Source organism: Cryptomeria japonica, chromosome 8 (genome assembly GCF_030272615.1).
Source record: "Cryptomeria japonica chromosome 8, Sugi_1.0, whole genome shotgun sequence".
NCBI lineage: Eukaryota > Viridiplantae > Streptophyta > Pinopsida > Cupressales > Cupressaceae > Cryptomeria > Cryptomeria japonica.
The window spans coordinates 53,272,329-53,299,518 of record NC_081412.1 but is presented as its reverse complement, the minus strand read 5'-3'; the positions used below and the strand labels follow the sequence as shown (position 1 = coordinate 53,299,518).

The following is a 27,190-nucleotide window of genomic DNA, read 5'->3' as shown; positions in this document are numbered from 1 at the left end:
ATAGCCAAGTCCAAAGGCATAATGTTGAAAATTAGTCTCTAGAGGAACTCTAATCCCTTGTTCATTAGCACCGCAACCTTTTCCATGATACCCATGCTTAGCAAAAATGCGAAAACCACGACCATAATGATCAGCCATTTCAGGAAGAGAAGGTGGTTTTTCATAAGACAAAGAATCAAACTCTTCATAATTATAGATATGAGGAGAAGAAGTTTGAGAAGTGGCCACAAAGTTATTACACATAGCTTCGGGCAGGGTTGATTGATTTTTAGTTTCTTCTTTCTTTTCAACTTCGTGATTTTCAGCTTCTTCCTTCTTTTCAACTTTAATCTCTCTAGAAGGAATCTTATATTCACCTACAAAGGTAGGGTTAAAATGAAGGTTTAGCATCCTTAGGGTTTAAAAACTCATCTAAAGCTTCATCTAATTCATCTTGGCTATACTCATAATAATCATCAAAAGCATGAACATTTTGCAAATAAAAATCTGACATTTTGAAAAGATTGCATAAAATTTAACACACAATGCAAAGAAACACACCTTTTTTTTTTTTCTTTTTCTTTTTAATGAGAAATGAAATGAAAACACACTAAATCTAGATCTAGATCTAACAAATGCAATGCAAGAGGAAGCAATGATAGATTCACATCGGGTTCACCAAAATGTGTAGGGGAAAAAGTGAGACTAGGTCAATGTACCCTAATCCTACTTTTTGACACACATTGCGGAATACGAAAGAGCCTAGAGATATCGCACGATTGGCTACTTCTTTTAATGAAAGAGAGAGCCACGGGATATCTATTAGGACTTCTATTCCCTTGTTGAAATTGTAAGATTAAGTAATGTAAGTTCAAACTCTAACCCCAAAATGCAAGTATGAACCAACAACAAGATTGCAGAATTGAGATTAAACAATGAACAGCTGTAAATGTAAGGATAAAATAAGAATGCAGATATGTACCCGGGGTCAGAATCGGACTGAAAATGTTCGGGATGGGGGCGCGGGCGGCACTGTCCTGAAAACTGCACCGGAAACCACTGTTCTGCACCCTGAAACACTGTCTGGAAACTGTCTGTAAACTGTCTGTCCGGAGGACCAGGGCGCCCAGCGCCTCTGTCCCAGGGACCAGGGCGATCAGCACCCCTGTCTTGGCAGGACCAGGGCACCCAGCGCCCCTGTCCCAGTCTTCTGCTCTGCAATTTCACACAGAGTGCTGTCTCGACCTTCTCTCTCCGGATCTGTATCCCCCGGTGTCGTCCGAATCCCGAAACCTGCAATAATATCTAAAAAGGGGGAGGGGCGGCTATATAGGGTTTTGCCTTAGTCAAACCCCCGCTTCGGTGATTTCCACCTCCACGAATAGCCAAGTTGTTTTGTAAAATGTATTGTGTGTGCAGACCTAGTGTGTGTGCAAGGTCCAAAAATGCAAGAAAGCAATCTAGAGCAACCTAGAAAGTAAACCCTAATTGCTTGTAAATGATAATGCAAATGCTCTAAATCAAGATGCAATGTGATCTAAAGCATGAATAAATGATATATCAAAGCTTATACAAAGACATGAAAACAATATGAAATCATACCCAACCCTCAAGGGAGGAGTACAAGCCAATCTTCAGTCGGTAATCTCCTATTATTCTTCAATGTCTTCCAAGCCCTACGTTGATGAATGAATTTGGTAGATGCTTGATAGAATGATGTTGAATGTTGTTGAAGTCCTCAAAGATCTGCTCTTTCGCTGCATATGAAGTTCCTGGAAACAAAAATCGGATCCTTTCAACTGAGGAAAGAGAGCTCTTATGTATGAAACCCTAGGTCGTAAATTCGTATTTTGGCCGACCTAGAGATTGAATATCCCGCCAATTTCTTGGGGTTAAGCTTTATTTTATGATTGGATCGTGCTCCCAAAATTTCGGGAAAAATGTCCGGGACCATGTGCACGGGCGCCATGGTCCCGACAACTTTTCACCAAATTTTCAAGGCCGTCGGATATGATGATTTTAGAGAGAATCCCGAAGTTACAGGTGATTTCGAGATGTTTAGACCCCAAAACCAAGCCCCCAAGTTCGAAATAGGACTTAATTAGGGTTTTTGATTAAGTGGTGTATTGGAGGAATAAAATGCGAAGGGTGCGCTTTAGTGAAAGGGCCCAACTTTATGATGTAGAGAATGATGAAATAAGACCTTAGACCTAATTAATTTGATTAATTAAGTGCTTAAGGAGAAATGCAATGCAGAATGCAAAATGCACTAAGGCGGGTGCTAAACTAGGTGTGAAATTGTACCACCCTAGCGAGTGCGTACAATTTACGACGCTACAATATAATATTTTCTTCATCAATATTGTGAATGGTGCAATTATCACAAACTTCATTTTAAAAATGTTCCTTTATTATAGTTACAAATACCCTAATCTCTAAATGTAACCCATAAAGCCAATAAAAATACATAAAAAAGCCAAAAAAAGGTCTTTAGAAACTGAAGCTAGAAAGAGGTGGTGTAAGGTGGAAACATTTGGTGGGAGGAATTGCATAATTAGGTACCCATTCCTAGAGTCTATCACTATCTTCAACTATTACAAGGAAAAAATAAGTTTTCAATAATTTTAATAATAAAATTAAGAAATGTGTATACATTTTGCAAATGGGTATGCATATCTAGACACATACCCATACTAAATAGATACCTTTTTAAAACAGTATCCTAACTTGTGATTGTTACCCATTTTTATTTCAAGCTTGAGTCCCCAATGCTAAATGGGTGTCCTTTCCTATCATTTTGTTTTCAACCAAGACTTCCCCTATATGTTTTCCTAACTTCTTGCACACACTCACAACTCACCGATACACATTTTTGTAAAATCTTGTGATAGTTTTTTATTTATGATCTATCTTTAGAGCTATGCATGTTAGGTTACTAAGTTCCATGTATCATAAGTAAAGCATAAGGAAATTAAACTTTCACCATAGGAATTTGGGCAACATATTTAATTCATTACTAAACAACTATTAAATGATTTCTAGATTTACATAACTTATAAACTAATATAAGAAGTATTTATTTATAAACATTTGAAATTTTTATATAAAAAAAATTAGATATAATATAATTATCTAAAATTTATTTTGAATTAGAACATCAAAATTTATTGTAAAAGACTTGTAATCCTATAAAATGTCATTGAGTATAAAAATTAATGCTTGTTTATTTTTATTTCATGGGACTAGTAATACTACTTTGTTATGCAATTACCCTACAGTGCGTATTTCATTATGGGTAGTCATTTTGTGGCTATCCTAACTCTTAAATAAGTTGCATAGTCATTATTATAATTTTATATAGGTATTAGGGCCTTCTTAGGTGTTATAATTGAGTATCTAAGTTGGCTAGGGTGTAGCCAATGCATAATGAGGTATATATAGGAGTTAGTGGCTAGTTATTATCGACATGTTCAGTATCCAGTTCTTATGGAATAATATTAGAGGTATCCACCTCAAAGTGGCATATTATTATCAATAAAATTTCAACATAATTCCTTTTATACTTTTCTATTGTAAAAGTTATTTCATTATATACTTTGACTAAAACATACTTAATTATGGATTATGTACCAAACGTAAGTCCACTCAACTTGCTACCTTATTTATTCATTCATGTATATGATAGATGGGTTTCGTGAACCACTCCATTTATGAAACATCGTCAATTCATTGGACTACAAAACTATCCATTTGAAATTTGATAAAATGTCATATTTGACACTTTCAAATAAGCTAACAAATTAAATTGATTTGATATTGGAGAAATTAAATGATTAAATACATTTGAATTAAAATAATATTAAGATGGCTGACTTCCTTGAAAATCTGGATAATTTATTTTTATAATAAATTTAAATATATATATATATATATAGTGTTAATGTTAAAATGAACCAGCCCAACCTTATTGTATCTTACATTGTAGTCGACCTACAATGGTTGATAGTTAAAGAAGTAGGCGAAAGTAATAACGTGATAGATCATTACCAATGAAAAAATGATTTACCGCAGGATAGATTTTTCTTACTATCAAACTGTGAGTGATCGAGACGTCGATATTTTTGATACCTCCATCAATTATTAATTTTAAAAGATGACGGATATCATGACCTCAGATATCATGTGTTTCGTCTGTCCCGCAGAATTTTTGTGGACAAGATGATATTGTAAAGAAACTTATATAATTGTAAGCCTTATTTTTAGGAGACTCGATGATCAATTTCACCATTTTCTTGGTAGTGTAAGGCAATAACGTCGAAGCACGATTTCGGGGTACTTCACGGCCAACGAATTTTCTTGGTTATTGTAACGTAGTAACGTTGAAGCAACAATGAGGAAACACAGTCACTAATTTTGTTTTCGTCAACTCGGTCGTTGACACTAACATTTGCAACCACACCCCACTTGCGCACCCCTTGTTTATCGCCCATTTCTATCTCCATACCTGTTACCCGTTGAAGCACTCAATCCCCTGTTTACAACTATTTGCCAACAATTCTAAAATATCAAATCTAGATTCAGTTGGTTTTAACCAGACAAGCAATTTTCTTTTAATGGACTCCACTTTGTTAAATTTTCTGCATAGCAGAATACACACTTAGCTAGGAAGTAAGAAACAAAACTTCCAGGAAACAAAGAAGAAAAACAGAGCTGCAAGAATGAAATTATATTAATTCATTGTGTGTTTTACAATATGTCTGAAAGCATGATTTTATGCAAAGAATGAACCACCAAAAGAACTAAAATTATGGTAGAACCATAAACTAGAGGATATGCATGAAGAGTTAAATTGAAATTATGAGGAAGATGTAGAGTTTAACACTGCACTCCTTGGTTAGCTGACACAAATCTAGCAATGCACGAATGTCGATTACGGTGGAACACAAGTTTCCCGTTAATCACAAGCACCAAACTATTGCAGACACTAACACGTCCCCTTAAGTCTAACTAAGGAGAGATAAACCTAATGAAAGGAAAGAGGAAAGAGGGAAAACCCAGTGGGAATAAAACCCCACCTCAAAATTACAAGAGATGCAACTATATGAAGTGCAGAAGAATATCCTTTGAGATACAAGAAAAGTGTGAACAACTGTCGAATGATGACCACCAGACTGTTGAATGAAGAACCTCCTCACAAGCCAAGATGATGATCAAGATCAAAAATCTACATGAGTAGCCTCACTGACACTACTCAAACAATAATCAAATGGAAAACAAAGGCAAAATGTCTGACATTTGAAGATGCACGTGGCACATGAATCTGCATGAGTGACCCCAATGACACTACTCAACCATGCAAGAAGAAGCTGCTAGTTGAAAATACAGGTGCCAACAGAGAACTGATCAAACTTGAAACAAAACCAAGAAGCATTAGCACTAATAATATAAAATCTCCCTCATAATGTGACAAAGGAGAAACAAGACAGGTCCACTGAAATGATGTGTCACAAAGAAGAAAATGAAGGCAAGGCTTGTAACCAGAGGCTTACGTCAACTTCCATTCTTCAGAAATCTGCCTGCAAATAAATTGTCCTTCCTCCTAGCTCTCGGGCTCTGATACCATGTTAAATTTTCTGCATAGCAAAATATAGACCTAGCTAGGAAGTAAGAAACAAAACTTTCAGAAAATAGAGAAGAAAAAATAGAGCTGCAAGAATGAAATTATATTAATTCATTGTGTGTTTTACAATATGTCAGAAAGCATGATTTTATACAAAGAATGAACCACCAAAAGAACTAAAATTATGATGGAACCATAAACTAGAGGCTATGCATGAAGAGTTAAATTGAAATTATGAAGAAGATGTAGAGTTTAAGAATGCACTCCTTGGTTAGCTGACACAAATCTAGCAATACATGAGTGTCGATTATGGTGGAACATGAGTTTCTCGTAAATTACGGGCATGAGACTATTGCATGCACTAACACACTTCCACATCTGGTCAAGGAGACCAGGCATCCGATCCATTTTCAGTAGTTGAACCTCCGAACAAAAAGATAAAGTCCTTCTTGTCTATAAAATAGTTTGATGTACTCATCAACCATTGAGGCCCAGATGTCAAAACAACTCTGGCTTGGCAGCTTTACAATTCCCTACAGAATGATGGGATCTCAGCATATCTAGATTCTGAAGAGACTGAACTGGGAGATTATTTTCCCTCTACGATAAAGAATTCCATATTCTTTTCCAGAGTGCACATAGCCATCTTATGACCATGATATGAAGAGTCTGCTTGGTGCTTAGCTAAGCTAGCTTTAATGTTTCAAACCAAGGATAGAATTATTCCCTTGTTTTACCATGTCCAGCCTCCAAACTTCCGCCACATCAAAAATAGAGTTGCAGATGCATTTTCCAATTACGAAGAGAAGGGTAGATATCCTAATGATGACATTCAATAGTGAAAAGATTGCTTGTCGAACGTTGCAGGGATCAAGGGCTACAAACTCAACTGACAGAATGAGTAATACATCCTCATTTTCTTTCCTTCCACATACATTTTTTATATTTTGTTAAATTTTATTTTCTACAAAGTAGTTTTATTGGTGACAGATTCTTTTTTATATTTAGTATATTAGATTTTATACATCTCAGTAGAGATTATGTTCAAGAAATAAGATGAAATATTAGCTCAATTAATTGCAACCCTTTTTAATTCAATTTTTTGTTTCTTCTTTTCCTATTTTTAGTGATCTAAATAAGTTGTGCTATGATGTAGTGATGGCGGTGGTCAAGGAGAAGAAAAAGAGAAAAATTCCTCTCCAAGTTACAAAATATGATCTTGTGAAGGATTTCCAGAGCCATTGCCAAAGTAATGGGGAGATGAGAGAAAAAAAAATTCGCTTCTTTCGAATGGGAGGGTCTAGCAAGACCACTCTTGCCAAATATTTGTTTAATCACAAAAGTTCATAATTTAGTGGATCAACTATTCAGTTTGATGTATGGGAAAATGATGTCAAAGCTACGCTCACTTCTCTGCAAAGTAAGCTTCAAAATGATTTGTTTCTTGAAAATCATCAGTCATTTTCTAGTTTAGAAAATGGAATTGTCGTGATCTAGGATAACATTCAAAGGAAATGCAAATCAAGGTTCCTTGTAGTTATTGACGATGTTGATAATCAAAAGCAGTTAGAAGCCCTAATACCCATACATGTTCTCAATCCCAAAAGTTTGGTAATTATCACAACTCGTGACGAGGGGCTTCTTATAGAGGCTGGAGTAAGAGTCCGTTATAAGATGAAATAAATGAATCTAGAGCATAGCAAAGAGCTCTTCTGCTAGCATGCATTTCATAGACAATCTTGTAAAAGTGGATCTTGTAGATGGCTTTGTCGAAGTGTGTTGAGGTTTACCTCTTTCTCTTCGAGTAATGGGCAGGCATGTTTTTGGTAGTGACAAGTCTTAGTTTGAATTGCAATTAGATATAGTTAAGAAAAAACAACACAAAGTGTCAGATTTTGCTAAGATCAAGGAAACAATGAAAAGCATAAAGAGAGACAAAAGTATGCCAAGAACAAATTGCATTCTCATCAATATGCAAATGATCAACTAGATTAACCAATACAATGAATATGAACCTGCTTATATAGGCAAGGCCATATGGATATGTGAGCATATAATCATGACATGTGGCTCAATGAGAAACAAGGGTAGGTAAGAAATACTAGGGGTAGGTAAGAGAAATAATATAATATTCCACAAGAGGTGGATGACCCACTGAATGTGGAGTGTAACAGCAAGATAAGACCACAAAAGGTGGAATTTCTCCTAGAAGCTATATCCCTATGTGCACACTTCCCTAAGTGTCTCATATCCAAACTACGAAGAGATGCATTATCCTAAGTTAATGTAAGTAAAGTGTAATAATATACATGATGAATATTTATTTACACCAACACCCCCCTTTAGTGCAACTTAGGGGAATGAAGACTCAAGTCAACAATGTAAGATGGGTCCCGGCTACGAGTCCATGATAGGTACCCATGTACAATATGCAAATCAAAGCAAAATATGCAATGTAATCTCTCACAAATGGAGAAAGGGAGAAAACCCAGTGGGAAAAAAATCCCCCCCAAAAGAGAGATGAAGGTACAAAAGACTCTCAAAGAAGAAGGGCACAACCTAATAGAGGAAAAAATATGCCCCATAAGAGAGGAAGGAGAAGTCAGCTTCCCCCCCCTAATGAGACATCTCGCACCCCCAAGAGAGCTCGCAACTGTTGGAACTTACTCTCGGTGAAAGGTTTGGTAAAGATGTCGGCAACCTGCTCTGTTGTAGGACAATACTACAAATCAATGACCTGCTCCTGAATCAGCTCTCGGATATAGTGCATCTGGATCTTGATGTGTTTGGTTCGTTGATGCTGGACCGAGTTCTTTGAGATTGCAATAAAACTCTGGTTCTCACAATGTAGAACTATCGGCCGTGGAGTGGTGAACCCAAACTCTTTGAGAATCTGCTGAAGCCAAATGGTCTCAGTTGCTACGTTAACAGCTCCTTGATACTTACCCTCAGTTGAAGAGAGAGCAATAGCATGTTGCTTCTTTCTCTACCAGCAAATGGGGCCCGAAGCAAGGTGAAAGTTGTAACCTTAAGTAGACTTACGATCATGAAGATCGCCAATCCGATCGGAGTCTGTGTAAGCAGCCAAGTGAAGTCCTGTGCCTGGTACATAGTGAATCCCATAGTGATGTGTACCCTAGATGTAATGAAGAATGCGTTTGGCGACTTTCCAATGAAGCTCATGTGGTTCCTCCATGAAGCAGGCAACGATCATGCCAACTACAAATGAAATATTAGGGCATCTGTGAGTCAAGTAAATGAGACTACCCACAAGCTGACGATACGATGTGGCATCAACTGGTGGAGAAGAACATCGAGCCTCAAGATTTGACTCCTGAAAGAAAGAGAGTTAGTGCAGGCTTACAATTAGCAATATGAAAGTGTGCAAGAAGATCAAGAGCACACTTGGGTTGCGAAAGAGTGATCCCGGAAGATGATTGTGAAATCTCTATCCCGAGAAAATAATGCAAAAGACCCAAGTTAGTCATAGAAAATCTGTCATGCAAAGCAGATTTGACACTATTAATGATGGATGCGGTGCTCCCTATAATGATGAAATCATCAACATAGAGCGCAAGTATCAAGTGTGATTCATCCTATCAAAAAATGTAGACATTCGGATTAGAATGACACCTAGTGAACCCTGTGGAGAGAAGAAAGGAATCCATCTTGGCGTACCAAGCCCTGGGAGCCTGCTTAACACCATAGTGAGATTTCCTTAGTCTGCAAACCAAAGAAGAATCTTAGATGAAACCCTGTGGCTACTCCATATAAATATCCTTATCAAGACCCCTTGAAGAAAAGCTCTCTTCACATCCATCTGATGTACAGCCCAACCATGAGCTACGACAATAGAAAGTGTCAAGCGAATCAAGTTCATTTTGGCTACGGGCAAAGGTCTCAGTATAGACAACACCTAGAACCTGAGAGAAACCTTTTAGAACAAGTCGAGCCTTATACTTATCCACACTACCATCCACTGCAAACTTGGTCCAATAGATCCGGTTACATCGAACCATCTTTCTCCCCTTAGGGAGAGGGACTAACTCCCATGTTTTCTTCCTCATCAAGGAACTATACTCTTCCTCCATAGCTTGGTCCCACTCAAGAACCCCCGATGCTTCCCGAAATGTCTGCAGATTAGAAGCAGTAGCAATGAATGCATGTGGAAGGTCCTGATGCTGTGATCGATATCTCCATGTATCTAAAGGATTCCCAACAAGAGAACCCATTGACTCAAGTGCTATTGAGCCCAACAAGGTCTAGGTGGAGGTGGAGAACAAGGCTCCTCAACTGCAAGTGGACCTAGTGGAGGTGTAACCCTAAGAGTCAAAATTGAAGGAGTCTCAGCATCTAAATCACTAGCATCACTATCCATAATGGAGGAAGATGGAGGAGGTAGAGAGGCTAAGCTAGGAGAGCTTTCCTCAAAGTGAACACTCCTCTTAATAAACACCTCATGTATCTTAGGATCCATCAATCTATATGCCTTAACATCCTCAGGATATCCAGCAAAAATACAAGGCCTATTCTGAGGTTTCAATGCCTTGCGTTTCTGTGGAGGAATGTGAGCCCATGCTAGACACCCAAAGACTCTGAAATGTCTCACAATTAGTTTCCGACCAGTCCAAGCCTGAAAAGGAGTAATACTTTGCAAATCTTTATGAGGAACCCGATTTTGGATGTGTGTGGCATAACTGATAGCCTCTACCCAAAAGGAGGGACCAAGAACGTGCATGTATCATACAACTAGCCATTTCTTTGAGAGTTCTATTCTTGCACTCTACAACTCCATTCTTCTATGGAGTGTATGCAACAGAATGTTGAAGATCAATCCCCTCAAATGTACAAAAATCCTCAAGTCTTTCGTTCACATATTCTCATCCTTTATCTCTGCAAAGAATCTTGACCACTTTCCTGGATTGCTTCTCCACACGAGCCTCAAAGTCTTGAAATCTATCAAACACTTCGCTCTTATGAATAAGAAAGTAGACCCAAGTGAAGTGGGAGTAGTCATCGATGAAGGTGAGGACATAGTGGGCCTTACTAAATGAAGTTGATGGAAATGGACCTGCTACATCGTTGTGAACAAGTTGAAGAATTTCCAAAGCTCTCCAAGCTTTCCCCTTATCAAACTTCTCCTTGGGATGGTTTCCCATGGAACATCCTCAACATACACCCTCTGAAAAACTGATTCGAGATAGACTTGTGACCATGTCTTTAGTACTAAGCTGCTAAAGATAGCGGTGGTTGAGTTGACCAAACCGCTCATGCCATAGCTTACTTTCTTAATTTGAATGAGTAAGCAAGGCCCTAGAAGGAGAACTTGGCACAAAGTGGGAGAATGAATAAAGCCTTGAGTTGTCATTAACTTGTCCCACTACTACCAAGGCATCATTATCAAGTTCCTTTACCACAACTAAATCAGGTGTAAACTCAAACTTTTTCCCATTCCCATAGTGGGTGATTTGGTAGATAACAAGAAGATTGGTAGACAAGTTAGGAACATAGAGAACATTCTCAAATGTTCCATCATGCATGACAACTGAACCTTTCCCTTCAACCTCAACTTGTGTATCATCACCTATGTAAATGTGAGGTACATTAGATGGTTCCAATGAAGAAAACTTCTCCTTTGTTATTTTTCTTAAGAATATTTGTCAACTCATCAACTTTCTTGGCATGGCATCGATGTTCATCATGAACATACTTCTTGCAATATGCACAAGTTGGTTTATCCTTCTTAGGTGGAGTCCCCTTCTTGGAAGAGGATGCAAAATCGCCTTGTGATAGAGAGGATGATTGTCCTTTTTCTTGTTGTGGCTTTGAATTCAATTGCTTCTTCTTCTTGTTGGAATCTTTGTCTTGACCTCCTTGATTCCCTTAATTAGCCACCAAATCCTTGGACTTTGAATACTTGAGAAGCCCCATTTTCAACAACTTAGTTTGTTCCAACATCAACATTTCTATGAAAGTGTCAAATGAAGGCATAGTGTAGGAACTCCCTAGTGTCAAACGATGAGTTTGGAAGCTAGAAACAAATGCTGCATATTCTAGTACAAGCTTGTCCAACAAGTTGAATATCAACTAAGCATCCTTTTTGTCAATTCCACAATCCTTAAGCTTTGGTCTTAGCTCATTTTCTTTGGTGACATAATCTTGGATTGTATCAAAATTCTTAAGATCCAAATCAGTGAGCTCATTGTCAATCTTGTAACCTCTGATTTCATCAACTTGACCATACAATTTCTGAAATATATCCCAATCCTCTTTGATTGTAGAACACTTCTCAATGTGAAAAATGAGGTCATCTGATACATACTTATGCAAAGTTCCAAGAGCCATGTGATTTTTAGTGAGTCATTCTAACTGAGCATTAGGATCAATCTTAGGATCTGGTGGTGCTGCTATTGTTCCATCTATGTAATGCGTGAGACCTTTTTCCATTAATTTGCTCCATGCTTTAATTTTCTAAGATGCATAATTATGTGGAGTTAAAGGTGGAAATTTATGAGGACTCATTGCAAATAAAATGAAAGAGCACAAGGAAGGAGAGGCGCAATCATACAAGACACCCCCCAAATTCACTCAATCAAAGAACCCCCCCCCCCCCCCCCCCCCCGAAAAAAAAATGATGATTTGACACTTTAAACTTAGTCCATGTACAATGGGCCACTTGCAAAAAAATGGCAAAGTGGACTTTTGATTTCAACTTTATAACTGCCTCAATATGGCCAAAGGAGACTCAAACTGTTAATGCAAGAGATCTAAACTAAGATCCAAGCAAATTACAAGTACCAAATAGGCCAAAAAAAGACCAAAATCTGAAAGTACAACATCCACTCAAAATATTTGAAAAATGATAATAGATTATGAAAGTAGATGAAAAAAATATGCACTTTAAAAAAAAAACACCTGAAAAGGAGGTTGTATGAGCCCAAACGAAGCCTTTGAAGTTGCAAAATCGAGGATTGGACAGGGACAGCTGAGAGAATCCAAAAATTCTGAAAAACATGTGCACCAAAATTAGAAAATAACCACACCACTGCAAAGAACATGAAACATTAGCCCAAATAAATAAAAAATTGCACCCAGAAAAGAGCAAAATTGAGCAAGTTATGATCCTCCAAATTTGACCCAAAAATCCAAACTGCTCAACGTAGAGGGGTCTAAAAATTTCAGAAAATGATGATGTCAACAAAACACTGTGTTAAATTTGACGGCCGTATGACCGTCAATATGGTCGTTCCAACCCTAGACCAGGCTGACTAGGCATTGCTGACGTGGCAGAAGGTACTGTTGACTGGGCAGAAAATTTGGGTGTTGCTGACGTGGCAACAAACACGATGGGTGACGTGGCCGACAGCCAACGGGAGGGGTCTGGTGGGTGGTGGGGGGCCAGCGAGAGGCGTTCGGCGAGCTGGTGTGGCCGGCGGGGCTGGAGGGGCTGTTGAGGCTGATGTGAAGCGGAGGTCAGTGGCGGTTGCTGCACCCAGGGGAGCTACGGAGCGGAGACCAGAGGTGGCAACTACCAAAGGAACTGCCGCCAATAGGTACAACCTTCAAACACTGTAGTACGGTGGCCAAAGTACGGTGGGGGGGTAGGTCATGGATCTCCCCAAAATTTCCAAAAAAAAAAAATTGTATCAATTTTTTTATTTTGTTTTCCAAAAATAAAATTTCAAACTAGAAAAAAATTTCTGAAATTTTTTTGGTTTTTTTTAAATCCAAAAATTTCATACCGTACCGCAGCTGAATTGGGCAAAAAAATCCTCCACACCCAAAATTTGACTTTCACCAAAATAGGTTGAGCTTATACTCGATTTTTATGGAAATGGCCTCCCAGAAGAAATGTTGAGGTCGAAAATGCTCTAGGGTGCCTCCAAAACGCATAGTACCTCAGATCCAAAAAATAAAGTCTTCCAAGATGTCTCCCAAAACCAATCAATGAAAGCCCCAATAGCTCTGATACCATGTGAGATTTTACCAAGATCAAGGGCACAATGAAAAGCAGAAAGAGAGACAAAAGTATGACAAGAATAAATTGTATTCTCATCAATATGCAAATAATGAACTGGATTAACCAATATAATGAATATGAGCTTGCTTATATAGGCAAGGCCATATGGATATGTGAGCACACAATCATGACATGTGGCTCAATGAGAAACAAGGGTAGGTAAGAAATAATAGGGGTAGGTAGGAGAAATAATATAATATTCCACAAGAGGTGGATGACCCACCGAATGTGGAGTGTAACAACAAGATAAGACCACAAAAGGTGGAATTTCACCTACAAGCTATATCCCTATGTGCACACTTCCCTAAGTGTCTCATATCCAAACTACGAAGAGATGCATTATCCTAAGTTAACTTAAGTAAAGTGTAATAATATCCATGATGAATATTTATTTACACCAACACAAAGACATTAAAGATACCCTTAAAATAAGCTATGATGCTCTCGAAGAGGATGAGAAACAGATCTTTATGGATATAGTGTGTTTTTTCATAGGGAAAAAGGCGAGCAAGGTCATAAGTATATTGAAGGATTCAAGGTGGAGAGTCAAACATGCACTTCAGACCCTCAAAGACAAGTGCCTTGTTGACCCACAACTTTGTTTTGACTGGGATGATGTCACCCCAAAATTTGTTTTGAGGATGCATGACCACATTCGTGACTTGGGCAGAGATATGGTAGACAACGAGATGATAAATCCTTATCGGTTGTGGCATCCTACAGATTTTGTATGTGTTTCTTGAAAACTTAAATTCATACTGAAAATGGTTATGGTTTAATTTTTGTAATTTTTTATTAAAATAAACAGGGTTTGGGACTATTTTCTGTAATTTTTTATTAAGATAAATAGGGTTTGGGACTATTAATTTCCTTCTCCACCCACTTCCAACAGCTCTCCTGGCTTCTAGTCACTTTCATCACTAGGTTCATCATAGTATTATTCTTTTGTAACCCACTGTCCGCTTATTTAGGTAGAGTCCCCTATTTTTCCTGCAGGACATTAAGAGGAATGTCCAGTTTAATTCCTCTGCCCAGGGTCTTGGGACCATAGTCCTTAACCGCAAGCTTCTTCTTTTTAGAAGAAGGCTCATAAATCAGCTTGTTGGTTGATTTAAACTTGCTGGCCACCCATCTGGGGGGATTTTTGCTAGTTCTAAGGGTGACCAACAATTCACCTTCTTCAACCGGCTTATAATCAGGGTCATCAAAAGGTTTGGCACTTCCACTATCCTCCATTTCTATATCCGAATCAGAGACTTCCTGAATATTAGTATATGGGATTTGGCCTTTCTCAAAGAGAGAGGGCATAACTTCATGGGCCTTATCGTACTCCATAATGAGTACAGTAAGCCCTTCATGGAGGACAAGATTATTCAGATTCTCAACATGTTTTTCAAGACTCTTCTCCAAAGAAGAGGCCAGATAGAAAGGAATAGAAATGACTTTACCATGCCTAAAGTGATTCAAAATGGTAACAATGGTAAGAAAAGATATTGGCATATCTCCCATCAAGCGTAATGTACCTCATGATGAATTCGGCCATATCTGCGCAGGGAACCATAAGATTTTTCCGATTGTAGCCACCATCAGTCATTTTATTAACTCTTCCTCCCCTGTTTTCCTGTCTCTATAGAACCTTCTGTCCTTCATCGCTAGACCTGTAACTGTAGCTACCAGGGTTTCATCCAACTGGAATTCAGAACCATAAGCCCTCAAAACCCCTTTTTCCCACCCATTAACAAACGTTTCTGTGAGTAGAGGAGAAGGACCATGGAGTCTTTCCACGAAGGGGACAATTCCCCCTTCAATGATTTCCTACCACACCTCCTTTTTTTTCTTCCATTTCTCAAAAGTGGACGGCTCTTGCCTATTCTTGTCCTCACCCATAATGATTTGGGTCACCAAACAAAAGTAGGGAATGGGCCACACCAAATTAGTCTTCGAACAGTAGTAGGAACTGGGCCACATAGTCTCCAAACAGTAGCAGGAGATGGGCTACGCAATAAGACAGAAAATCCAAGCACAAGGGTAGTCTCTAGATCTTACAGTAGCGAAATCAAATAGTAGTCGTTTCCCCAACAAATTAATCAAATCATGATTAAAATTCATTAATTATTGCAAGTTGTAGGAATCATCACAAGCCAGAATGCACAATTTTTTTGGGAAAGAGTCCCCACTGCTCCACCATTTAGCCACCGCCATATTGGCTAGTAAATCTGCCACCTTATTGCCTTCCCGAAAGATATGCAAAATTTTGAATTCATTTAACTCTTCTATCATATCCTAGTAATCCTTGATCAGGCTGGCAATAGTCCAACTAGGATCTGTATGCCCATTCAAGCAATTAACAATGTTTAGTGAGTCAGATTCCGACCAGACCTTTCTAAAACCTTCCCTTTTAGCCATGTGTAACCCAAAGTGGGCAGCACTAGCCTCTGCAAAATGTAAACAATGTTAAAATCTTGTGTTGATTGTATTTGTTAGTTCTTGAATCAATTTTGCCCCTATATTCCACTCATTCACACTAAGTTTCCACCTGCATTCATCTTATAGTAATGGTGACCTCATCAACAAGGTCAACAAGAAAACTTATTTGTGCCATAATGTTTTTACTTTTCTTTTAATTGGTTTTACTAAATCTTCTAATTTAAAGTTATCTGTAATTCCACAATAAAATACATATTCCATTATAAAAGCCTAACATCAATTTTTATCTACAAACATGATGAGAGGACAATTTACATAATATTCTTTACCTTTTATGCTATAGGATCAATTAGGGAATGTTCCATTGTAATGGGTTAAGATCAATTTTATCTACAAAACTGATGAGAGCATAATTCCCATAACATGCTTCACCTTTTATGCTATAGAATCAATTAGGGCATGTTCAATTGTCAGAGACTAAGATCAATTTTTATATGCACAACTTGATGAAAGGAAAATTTGCATAACATTGTTCACCTTTTGTGCTATAAGATCAATTAGGGCATGTTCCAACTGATTAAATTTCAATACATAAACCAAATTGATATTTAACTAGTAAATAATTTTTTATGCACGATGAACTATACCATTGATTTGAGAACATATAAATAAAGACCTAAATCTCTACCATTTGTGTCAAATACTAGGGCAAACATACTAACCAATCATAAATCCTAACCATTTGTTACTCAAACATGTAAATGCTTGAGACTTTGAAAAGTGTGAAATTAGTGTAAGAAACAAAGTGAGAAATTAGTGTAAGCAACTAAGTTAAAATCAATGAGAAAAACTTGACTATGATGCCCTAGTTGAGAAATTAATTATGGAAATATCTTCACCATTGTCAAAACCCAATAAGAACATCCAAAATCTCATAAAAAAATATTTTTTCAAAATTGTGGGAAGATTCGCTTCCAACGGAACAATTTGGACTAGTACTTTGGAAAACCTAGAAATCACCACAACTAATTATTAGTATGATAAAACATTCATAAAAAAATCTAAGTAAACATGGGAAATTGTGTCAAAACTAGTTAGGACTTTAGGACTTCCAGACTTAGCTATTTATTCAAACAATATAAATATCTCCTAGCTTGCCACATTTATTAGAAAAGATTACACAAATACCTCAAACAAATCAAATTGAAAAATGACCATCTAAACCCTATGATGAGCTAATGCATAAACTAATTCATAATATACCATATCATATGCATTGTCTTGGCAACTCAATAGCCATTATCATTAAATTGTAGGATCCACAAAATCAAGTGCATAATCAAGTGAGACATTCATCAAAATATATGGTCCCTATAAGTCACACGTCATCAAGTGACATATGCTTATAACTATGATCCACGCCATTAGTGACATGAATGTAACTTTTACATTTTCAATTTCAATGATTTAGGGATTGGGCATTGGATGCTCTCCATGGAAAACAAAACACGCGAGGAGAGAAAAATAAAGAACATGCAACATTGACCATGCAAAGACGTGAACGATGAAAACACGAAGTGCTTTCCAAGTGAATGCAACCATGGAGCATGCATTGACCATCAACCTACATCGAACATAATCTAGTCAAGATTGCATTTATTCTTAAAAAAATTATGGATTAGGAAATATCATAGTCAAAATTGTACTTATGTTTCGTTTACACATGTGAAACATTAAACAAAAATTTGGCCAAAAATACTACTTACAAGGTACATTTTCTTTTTAAGTAGATTGTTTTATGTAGTTTTTTTTTCAAAATATAATAATTGGAAAAATTGTATTCAATTGGAACATATTATATTATATTGTGGAATGAAATACTTTATGTTGAATCTTAATTGTAATTTGCAAAGTTCTAATTAGTATAAATTGAATGTTGTGATTTTTAAGTAAAGAAAAAAACAATAAACTAATTCATCAAATGTTTCTTTCTGGATTATGGAAATATTATAAATTGATAGAAACAAAATATATTTTAGTTGTATGCTAAAATTCATACCTTTGCAATTATAAATGTACTAGTTTAGGCATAACTCTATATCTTTCTACATATGATCAACCTCATGATCAAGTGCCAAAAATAAATTTAGAAAAGAAAGGTCGCCTATAAATGTTCTCTCTTGTTTATTAGGATTAAATATGGGAAATTAGTTGCAAGTAAAGTTATATACATGGTTGGTCAATGGGACATACTTCTATTTTGTTGCTATACATATGAGGTATGAATGAACTTACAAAATTAAACTATTTTGTGAAGGATATTACATAATTTTGTAAGGGTACTTTTGAAGTACCTATGAACTATTAGAGTACTTAAATATTTTTTGTATTTCATTGTTATTGTAATCTATTAAATTACTTTTTAATAAATATTTAGTACAAAGATAAAATATAAAAAATTAATTATATAAGCTCATATCATTTCTATAAAGAAAAAAAGGGTTGAGAAATTGAAAGATGGAAAATTAGCATGTTATATAATACTAATCACTATATTTATAGCTAAATGTAGTCACTATTATTCTACAACAAAAAATATGACCAAGAAAGAATTCTAGATCTAAACACATTGAGCAGTAAGCTACAACACTCTACATTCAAGTATGAATTTATGATTCATTATGTTATGTTTATCATTTTATTGCATTAACATTTGGAGGATTTTTTTTTAAAGAGCATTGCATCACCACCATTATCAATCATAAGGTATAGTCTTGTCAATTCAAAATTTCAATTTTTAATTATCCTTTGTCCTCCCTAACAAAAACCAAGCTCACGATATAGCACAACCATTTTTCCCTATTTTCATGTGTGTGTGTTAAACATTGACAACAAAAGAGGTTATAGGAGTGTAGAGCAATCCGAGGTAGACAATTCCAAATTTTGGAGAAGCAAAAACATCTAGACTAGGGTGCTAAACACATGCATCTAATACTTTTTTGATGGATTTTAGCAAGATAGAGCTACCAGACCTCTTGAGTATATTTTTCAACTTTTATGTCAATTTGGACACCCATAGGACTAGGGATCCCTCCAATTGTGTCTAACACTTTTGGTTCCATATTGCAGTTACATGTTCCTCTTAGTGTGCCATTTCTAGATCTTACTTACTATGTTCATTTCTAATTCAGTATGTCAATGTTATTAAATTGAAATCCATCATTTTTGTATCATTTAACCTAGGTCATTCACACTCACTTCACAATATCAAATCCATCGCAATAAAAGGAATCATAAAGCACAATTTTCCATCTCTCTTATTAGGACTATAGCTAAACTATTTATGTTTCCAATGATATGCCATGGAGATTTGAGATCTTAGTGTGTATTCCTAATTTTGGTTCTTATTTCCCACATATCAATACCAAAATAACAATTGAATATTTTTTCTTTCATGGAATTTCCCCAACCCCTACTATGGGCTCCCCTCTTATACCCCCATTAGGGGGATCAACTCCTCAGGCTTGGTAAGAGGGGATTTGTACCTACACTCTCCAATAGTTTTTTTTGGGGGAAATGTGACTGAAAAAGTAACCAAATTCTAAGATTGATGACATGATTAGTCACCACAAACCAAAAATCTCCCAATTAGATTCTAATAAGGCTCCATGCCAAAAAAATCCCCCACTTGGAGATTATTCTTATAACAATATCATTATACCTATAGCTCCCACTAGATTTATGCACCTAGACTTAGATTGTTTCTCATTTTCAATATTATCATTCTTTAAGACTAATAGAAGATAAGAATGAAATCATTTTCTCCTGACTTATTACCCTTTTTAACATAGTTACAAGATTTTGGATAATGTGTATCTTTTCCAACTTCAATTATCCATCTTCTAAAACTAATCATATGAAATGGTACTTGATTTGTATATCTTTAGTCTTAGAATTAAGGGATAAGCTATTTGCAAGATGAATGATACTCTGTCTATCACTATACAGCCTTCTATTCACCTACTACTTTCCAAATTCCCATAAATATTTGTAACCAATTCATAACTTTACTTGCCACTATGGTACTAACATACTTTGCTTCAATTGTTGAAAGTGAAATAACCTTTCGTAATAATGAAATAAAATTGAATTTTTCTCCACCTGTAGTAAATACATACCCTACTTTTCTCATCTTACTATCCATATCACCTTCCAAATATGACTCAACATATCCCTATAGTTTCAAATTAGAGCCTCCAAAATATAATTCTTGAGTATTAGTACCTCTTAAACAGCTAAGAAATCACTTAATTACATTCCAATGCTCTTTTTTTTAGATGGTTTATATACCTGCTCATTAATTCCATTATATGTGCAATATTTGGCTTTGTACATGCTAGGGCATACATCAAGCTATCAATTATTGAAGAGTATGAAAATTTAGATTGATAGGGCATCTCCTCTTGCATCTTATGATGTATCTCTTTAGACAATTTAAAAGGATCAAGCCCACATTTACGTACTAGTTTTGCATCCTACATCTGAAATCTTTTCAATACCTTCTTCATGTACTCATTTCGAGAAAATGTTAATGTGTGATTTTTATGTCTCTTTCTATACTCATAACAAATATTTTTATTTTTGTACCCAGATCTTTCATAAAAAATGACTTTACTATTTTCTTCTAGTTGTGGAATATTTTGAATCTTTTGCACTGTTGGAACTATATTTCCAAGGATCTCATGAAGCACTAGATATTTTATGTTTTATTTTCCTATTGATTTCACTATAACTGGTCTTTGTACACAATCTTCTCATTGAATATGATATCTCTACTCTTGGCTAATGAATATGTTATTCTCATAATTCCATTAATAATAACCAAAATCATTAACTCCATATCCAATATATATGGTATCTAACAATGATGAAAATCATGGATGCAACAATTTTGCATTGCGAAATAGATGTAACGTAGGAAAAGACGACAAGGTGAGATTAGAAGCATTCTATCTAATATTCTTGAAGATGTTGTAGAGTCCATATTGAAGGGGTTGGAACTTTGTGTGTTACTCTTGAATCCACTCTTTCTCATTGTTGAAAACCTATCAACCACTACAGACACAACCATGACAATGTTTGGTTGTAGGTGGTCATACATGAAATTCATATAGATAGAGCATCAAGACTTATTCAAAAATTAAAAAGTTGCCACACTTTTCTCGTCCTCAAAAAATTAAATGAACATTTAGATAAAGAGACAATTGAAAGCATACTAGAAAAACATTTAATTTTGATACCCTTATATGACAAGACAATATCCTACCTCATTAAATAAATATTAAAGTACATTGATGCTTTAGAAAACCTTAAAGAAAACTAGATTTGATTTGGGTGGAAAGGATTCCGTAACGCCCTTCCTACCTAATGAAAGACTATAAAGTCAATTCGACTTTGCAACCATCTGGAAAAATAATAGAAAGTGTAAAATGTACCCCCAAAAAATGATATTTCCTAGAATGAACCATGCACGTTTCCTTGAATGCCTTTACTAAATTGGTCAAACGATGGGTCCCATTGCACCGATATTTAATTAAAATGAGGACAACTTTGTTCAATTTGGCGTGTAGTGAGGCTTACCTATACCATCTAGTAGAGAGGAATTTTTCAATTCTTCAAAGTCTAAACAAGAAGATTAGTTACTTGATCTCTTTTATGTAGAGTACCATTTCCTTGATTCATTCATGCCCTACTGTGGTCTCGAAATTTCTCAGCCCTTGCGTCTTCAACACGCACTCGTGCTTTCATTGTACTCTCATATACCTACTACACTAAAAACTGCTTATAAAAATGTTTCCATCTCAGATCATCTTATATAATTCAATATTTGCATGTAATCGTTGTACTGATTTGAAGAAGTGCAATGACAACCATGAAAAATCTACCACCCAGTGATGGAGATATGATCACCATTCTTAGCATTGACGGAGGAGGCGTCCGGGGAATCATCCCTGCAACTATCCTTGAATTTCTGGAGACACAGCTTCAAGTATTTATTTCTCTCCGATCATCCCTGCAACCATCATTACATATTCTAAATCATTTCTATTGTTCTTATCATTAATAAGGTTTTCTTTTGGTTTAATTAATTACTTGATTCTGTTGACAGAAATTGGATGGTCGAGATGCTAGATTAGCTGATTATTTCGATGTCATGGCGGGGACAAGCACAGGAGGGCTTGTTACCGCAATGTTAACAGCTCCAAGCAAGGAAAAAAAACCATTGTATGCGGCCAAGGACGTTACACGGTTCTATTTGGAACATTGCCCTTCAATTTTCCCATACAGAAAGTTAGTGCCCTGCAATCTCTAAGCATTGTAATTTTGTAGAATAGGACAACTTAAAATGTGTACTAGGAAACTAAATCGTTAAATGAATCATCACCAGGGGCCCTTCAGGATGGTTGCAATCAATTTACACTTTACTGAGAGGACCCAAATACAGTGGAGATTATCTGCACAATCTTGTTCAAGAAATATTGCGTGGCATTCGATTGAACGAACTACTAACTCAGAGTAGTTCAAGTGGGAGGGTGCCAATATTAGAGACTTTTATGCAATCAAGTTCTGATATGGTGGACATTCATGCTTCTGTGGTCTTCCAAGCCTTTGAATCTGAACAGAACTATCTCAGAGTTCAGGTATATAAAAATTTCTTCTTATATAAAAACTCTTTACCCATTAAATTTTTTGTGATGTTTACCCATAAATTGTTTTATTTTAGGAAAGCGAATTGACGGGAGAGGCAGCCTCTGTTGATATCTCTACTGAGCAAAACCTTAAGAAGCTTGAAGATATAGGCCTACAACTTCTGCATAAGCCTGTTTCCAGAGTTGATTTAGAGACGGGATTATTTAAGCCAGTTAGTAATGAGGGTACCAACAGCGATGCCTTGATCAGGTAAACATGTATACATTATGAAATGAAAGACAGCGAAAATATTAGATGATTAGAATATCAATGACAGTTTCGTAATTTGTGAGCAGGTTTGCAAAGAAACTCTCAGACGAAAGAAAGTTACGAATGGATACAGCTCGTAATCGTGTGGCAAATCTCTAGTCAAATTTCATTTGGCATAGGTTGTTTTTCGTTTAAAGAGTATATGTAGCGCATGAAACGAGCCAATAATGGACTGAAGGCCTTTCGACTTGTTTTTCTTGGAAATATATGTACTGAAAAATATCAAGAAATTGGAATTTCATTCTAAGAATGTTTTATTTAATTAAAAAATATTACTATTTTAGAGGTATTTTGCTCTAACCCACACAAAATCAACGCCATGAAATTAACCAATAATACAAAAGCATATAATGACTGGACTTCTGAAGAAAATACCACAGTTGGTGAAACGTTTTGCAACCACAAAAGTTGAAGCGCGTCAGACACGTTGAGTTTTTGAATTTGAAGACTAATTTAAATTTACTTACATCTCATAAAGAAAAGTACATTGACTGGCAATGACGACTCGCACAATTCAAAAAGAAAACTAATGCTAGTGCTCTCCACGGCAGACCCTGGCAATCACATCGATAAGATGATTGTTTTTTATTAGGCAATAACATGTTTTGAAGGGATTTGGAACCCTTTACAGTATCTATATGATGATTGTTAATCCTCACTAGTGGCAATCCATCTAACATAGTATATAATATTATACCACTATGTTTTGTCAATGATTCTAAAATTTTGGCTTTTGGTTCCTTACTTTTTACTATTCTACTATATACTTTGGGAATTAATATAAAGCACAAATTGTAATATTTTTTTTCCATCCACCAAAAAGATATGGAATATTGCACTCTCCTAATAGAGCAAAAATATCTTTTACCATCCTTCATCAAAGTGTAAATATTTTCCCTATCATTATGTATAAATTTAATATTATATTTTGGAGGATCTTCTTTTGAAAAAGAAAATCTTAAACCAAGTGGGACTCCATCAAGTTGTCTCTTGACCTTCAAAAAGGTGTAGATTCTAGTTGTGTTCTTAATCTCTCAATCCCAAACTCTCGAACCATAGAGTCTTAAATCATTAAACAATGATCCCTAAGAGATACAACAGATCTATAACATTTCCTAATGACCACGAAAGGGTACCTCTCAATCCCAAACTCTCGAACCATAGAGTCTTAAATCATTCAACAATGATCCCTAAGAGATACAACAAATCTCTAACATTTCCTAATGACCACGAAAGGGTATAATTCTTGATCATATACTTTGAAGCTCACTTGACAACAATCCATATTGAGCTCAACACCAAATCTCAAACCTGTCTCCAAAATATAACCTTCAAAATACATGTATTCTTCAAATCTGTCTCCAAAATATAACCTTCACAACACATGTAATCTTCAAATCAGCCAACGTCAAAAGGAAGACCAAAAGAAAGAAATACCAAAACCCAAAACTCTTCTAAAGAAAAACGCCATCTCAAAGTGAGAAGCTAACTCAAGATGATAGAGATTCCTCCATCCTCCGATGTTGCCCGCCTCCAAAGTTTTGAAATTCTATAGTACTAATGCACCATTGACACCAACAAATGCACAATTCACACTGGCAGAAGAGCCATTGTAGGTGGTTTCTCCTTTCCACTTACTATACCCTATAAATTTGTATTCATCAATTGTATTTGAATTTTCATTCTCCAAGTGTAAAAATTGAATCGAAAATACTTATCGAATAAAATTTCCATTTTAACAAATTACTCCCAGCCTTATCCCTTCGAAATGTGTCAAAATATTTAACCACCTTTATTTCATTCTCAATGTTTCAAAACCAAAACAAAACTCGTTATAGCTTCATTTAACACTTTAACCAGTAACATATAGTGCAAAGTAAAACATAACTTTAACATTTCCTTTAAGTACTTCAAAATCGAACTACCAACTTTACTACCATATCCTAGCCTTTTCATTCTACTTTGATGTGGCATGCAATCGGCCAATTCATTCACAATATTCCTTTGCCATGTTTCTCCTTGCTTTGTTTCTCCTATTTCTTCCACAATTTTGTTTGAAATTCCTGGTAACTGCTATATGAGTATGTCATATACCCATATTTCATGTTTACCCAACCAAAGAAGACTGACAATAGAAGTGCTCCAACGCTATTCTTCCTTGTCATGTCAGGCTCTTGCATGTATAGAGTTTAGTGTTCTTATTTATGTCGTTAAATATCATCTTTCAATAGTTTCCAATGCCTTTGAATGGCAGATCCATATGTTGCTTTTGTTCTTTAGTTAGGATCAGGCTTCCTACATAACAAAGAGATTGAATTACTATTGTTCTGCTCAACACGGTTCTTCGCAGGTCAACTGCTCAACACAGCTCTTCATAGATCAACAACTATTCGTGCATATGCTTTGCATTTCCATGCACCATTAAAAACAAATGATGGATATCATGAATGCTCAATCCATTTTCTATTACGAAAACTCCAGCATATTATTACAGCTCTGATAGAGGAATTGGTAAAAAATCCAATGATTCATTCATTCATTCATTATCGAATGTAGGCGAATGCATAAATGATAAATGATATTGGAATGTGCTTGCTTGGACAGTTGCAGTAACTACCATAAACATCAATGTAATAAATTATGGTTGTTCAGTATAAATTTAGTTTTCCAATTTAAACTACATAGAATTGGGCTTTTACGTGTTGTATCTCAAAATGACAATAGTTGGTGAGTCCCATCTTGGAGATCGCTCTCCCACTTCTCTTTGTATTGGTCTTGTTTGTAGGAAGACCAAGGCACCAAAAATGCTTTGGACTCTTTTAAACAAGCCCCAATTTGAAATGGGGCAAGCCCTATATCTCCTCGATGGCTTCTAATCCTTATAGCTAGATATGATTGTTGGCAGTTAGTCTAATTGGTAATTTACCTAGGAAATCATATATATAGAACCAAATATATAAAGACATCTTATCAATTCATTATAGTCTAGATATCAATAAAAAAACTATCCACATTATTCATGCATCCATGAAGAATTCATCATCATGCATTTTCAAAGCTTGAAGGCTCCATTTTATCCTTCAAGCATTGTCAAGAAAATTTATGTCAATCTTTATGTAAGCATGTGTGTGATTAGGGTTTTTCATGTCCATGTGTTTTTCATGCCATTACGTTAAAAAATTTTGACTACATTAAAAGAGAATTGCATTATCAATATCTGCCATTGTAGATCTAAGGTATATCTCCTTAACATTTATTTTAGTATTTGCATTGTTTCATCCTAGGTTAATTCCTAAACTGATGTTTGACTTAGGCAAGCCCCTATGTGCAACATATTTCCATCTTTCTATGTGTAGAAAATAGGGTCAGAGTTGTACTCGAGCATTTCAATAGAGTCAACTATGACGAATAGGTTCACCTTTCAATAGAGGAAAATTTAGAGGATTGGGATAGATCTATACTAGCTCGTCCCGAAAAATTAAGCCAAACTTCTAACTACAGGTTTTGAAACTATTCTTTTTTCCATATCACATTTTGTGGCTCCATGGGAAATCTATAGCTTTCCATATTCATCAAATCACTTCAATTATTAGCTATTTTGCCCTAATTTCACAACTCAACTTCAAACATTCAACTAAAGGAGTGTGGAAAACATAACTAGTGAACCTAATCAGAATTTCAGCCCTTTATACATTTGAATTTTGGCTAGATCTAGTGGATTTTCCCCTCTTTAATTAATGGTTATTTTGGTTCGGTATTGGTATTATAATCTTGATTGAAGCCCTAATTCCAAATTACACCATTACATTTTAGTTAACCTGACATCTTACATGCTTATATCTGATTTGTATTCTCATATTTGATTTGTATGCATTTTAATTTTTAAATTTGCACTCATATATCATATTTACAATTAAAAAAATACATGTAGAGGTTAAATTCATTAAAAAGCCTAATTTATTTTGCTAAATTTTGCTTGTGGATTGCATAATTTTTAACTTGTGTTTTCAAATTCAAATGATTTTAGACATTCATAATGACATTTACTATATCTAATTTTTTTTTCATTTCACATATGATTACATTTCTTTTCACTTATATTTATTAAATTTATGTGTTGGATA

At 35.7% G+C, this 27,190-nt stretch overlaps 1 protein-coding gene across 1 annotated transcript; it reads left to right on the top strand.

Annotated features, from left to right (window-relative positions):
- Window positions 1–21,893: 21,893 nt before the first annotated feature.
- Window positions 21,894–23,312, top strand: LOC131857401 (patatin-like protein 2). Its single transcript, XM_059209932.1, has 5 exons — window positions 21,894–22,095; window positions 22,216–22,397; window positions 22,495–22,747; window positions 22,831–23,006; window positions 23,093–23,312. The coding sequence occupies exons 1-5, from the start codon at window positions 21,970–21,972 to the stop codon at window positions 23,163–23,165; spliced, it is 810 nt and encodes a 269-aa protein (XP_059065915.1). The 5' UTR covers window positions 21,894–21,969; the 3' UTR covers window positions 23,166–23,312.
- Window positions 23,313–27,190: the final 3,878 nt, after the last annotated feature.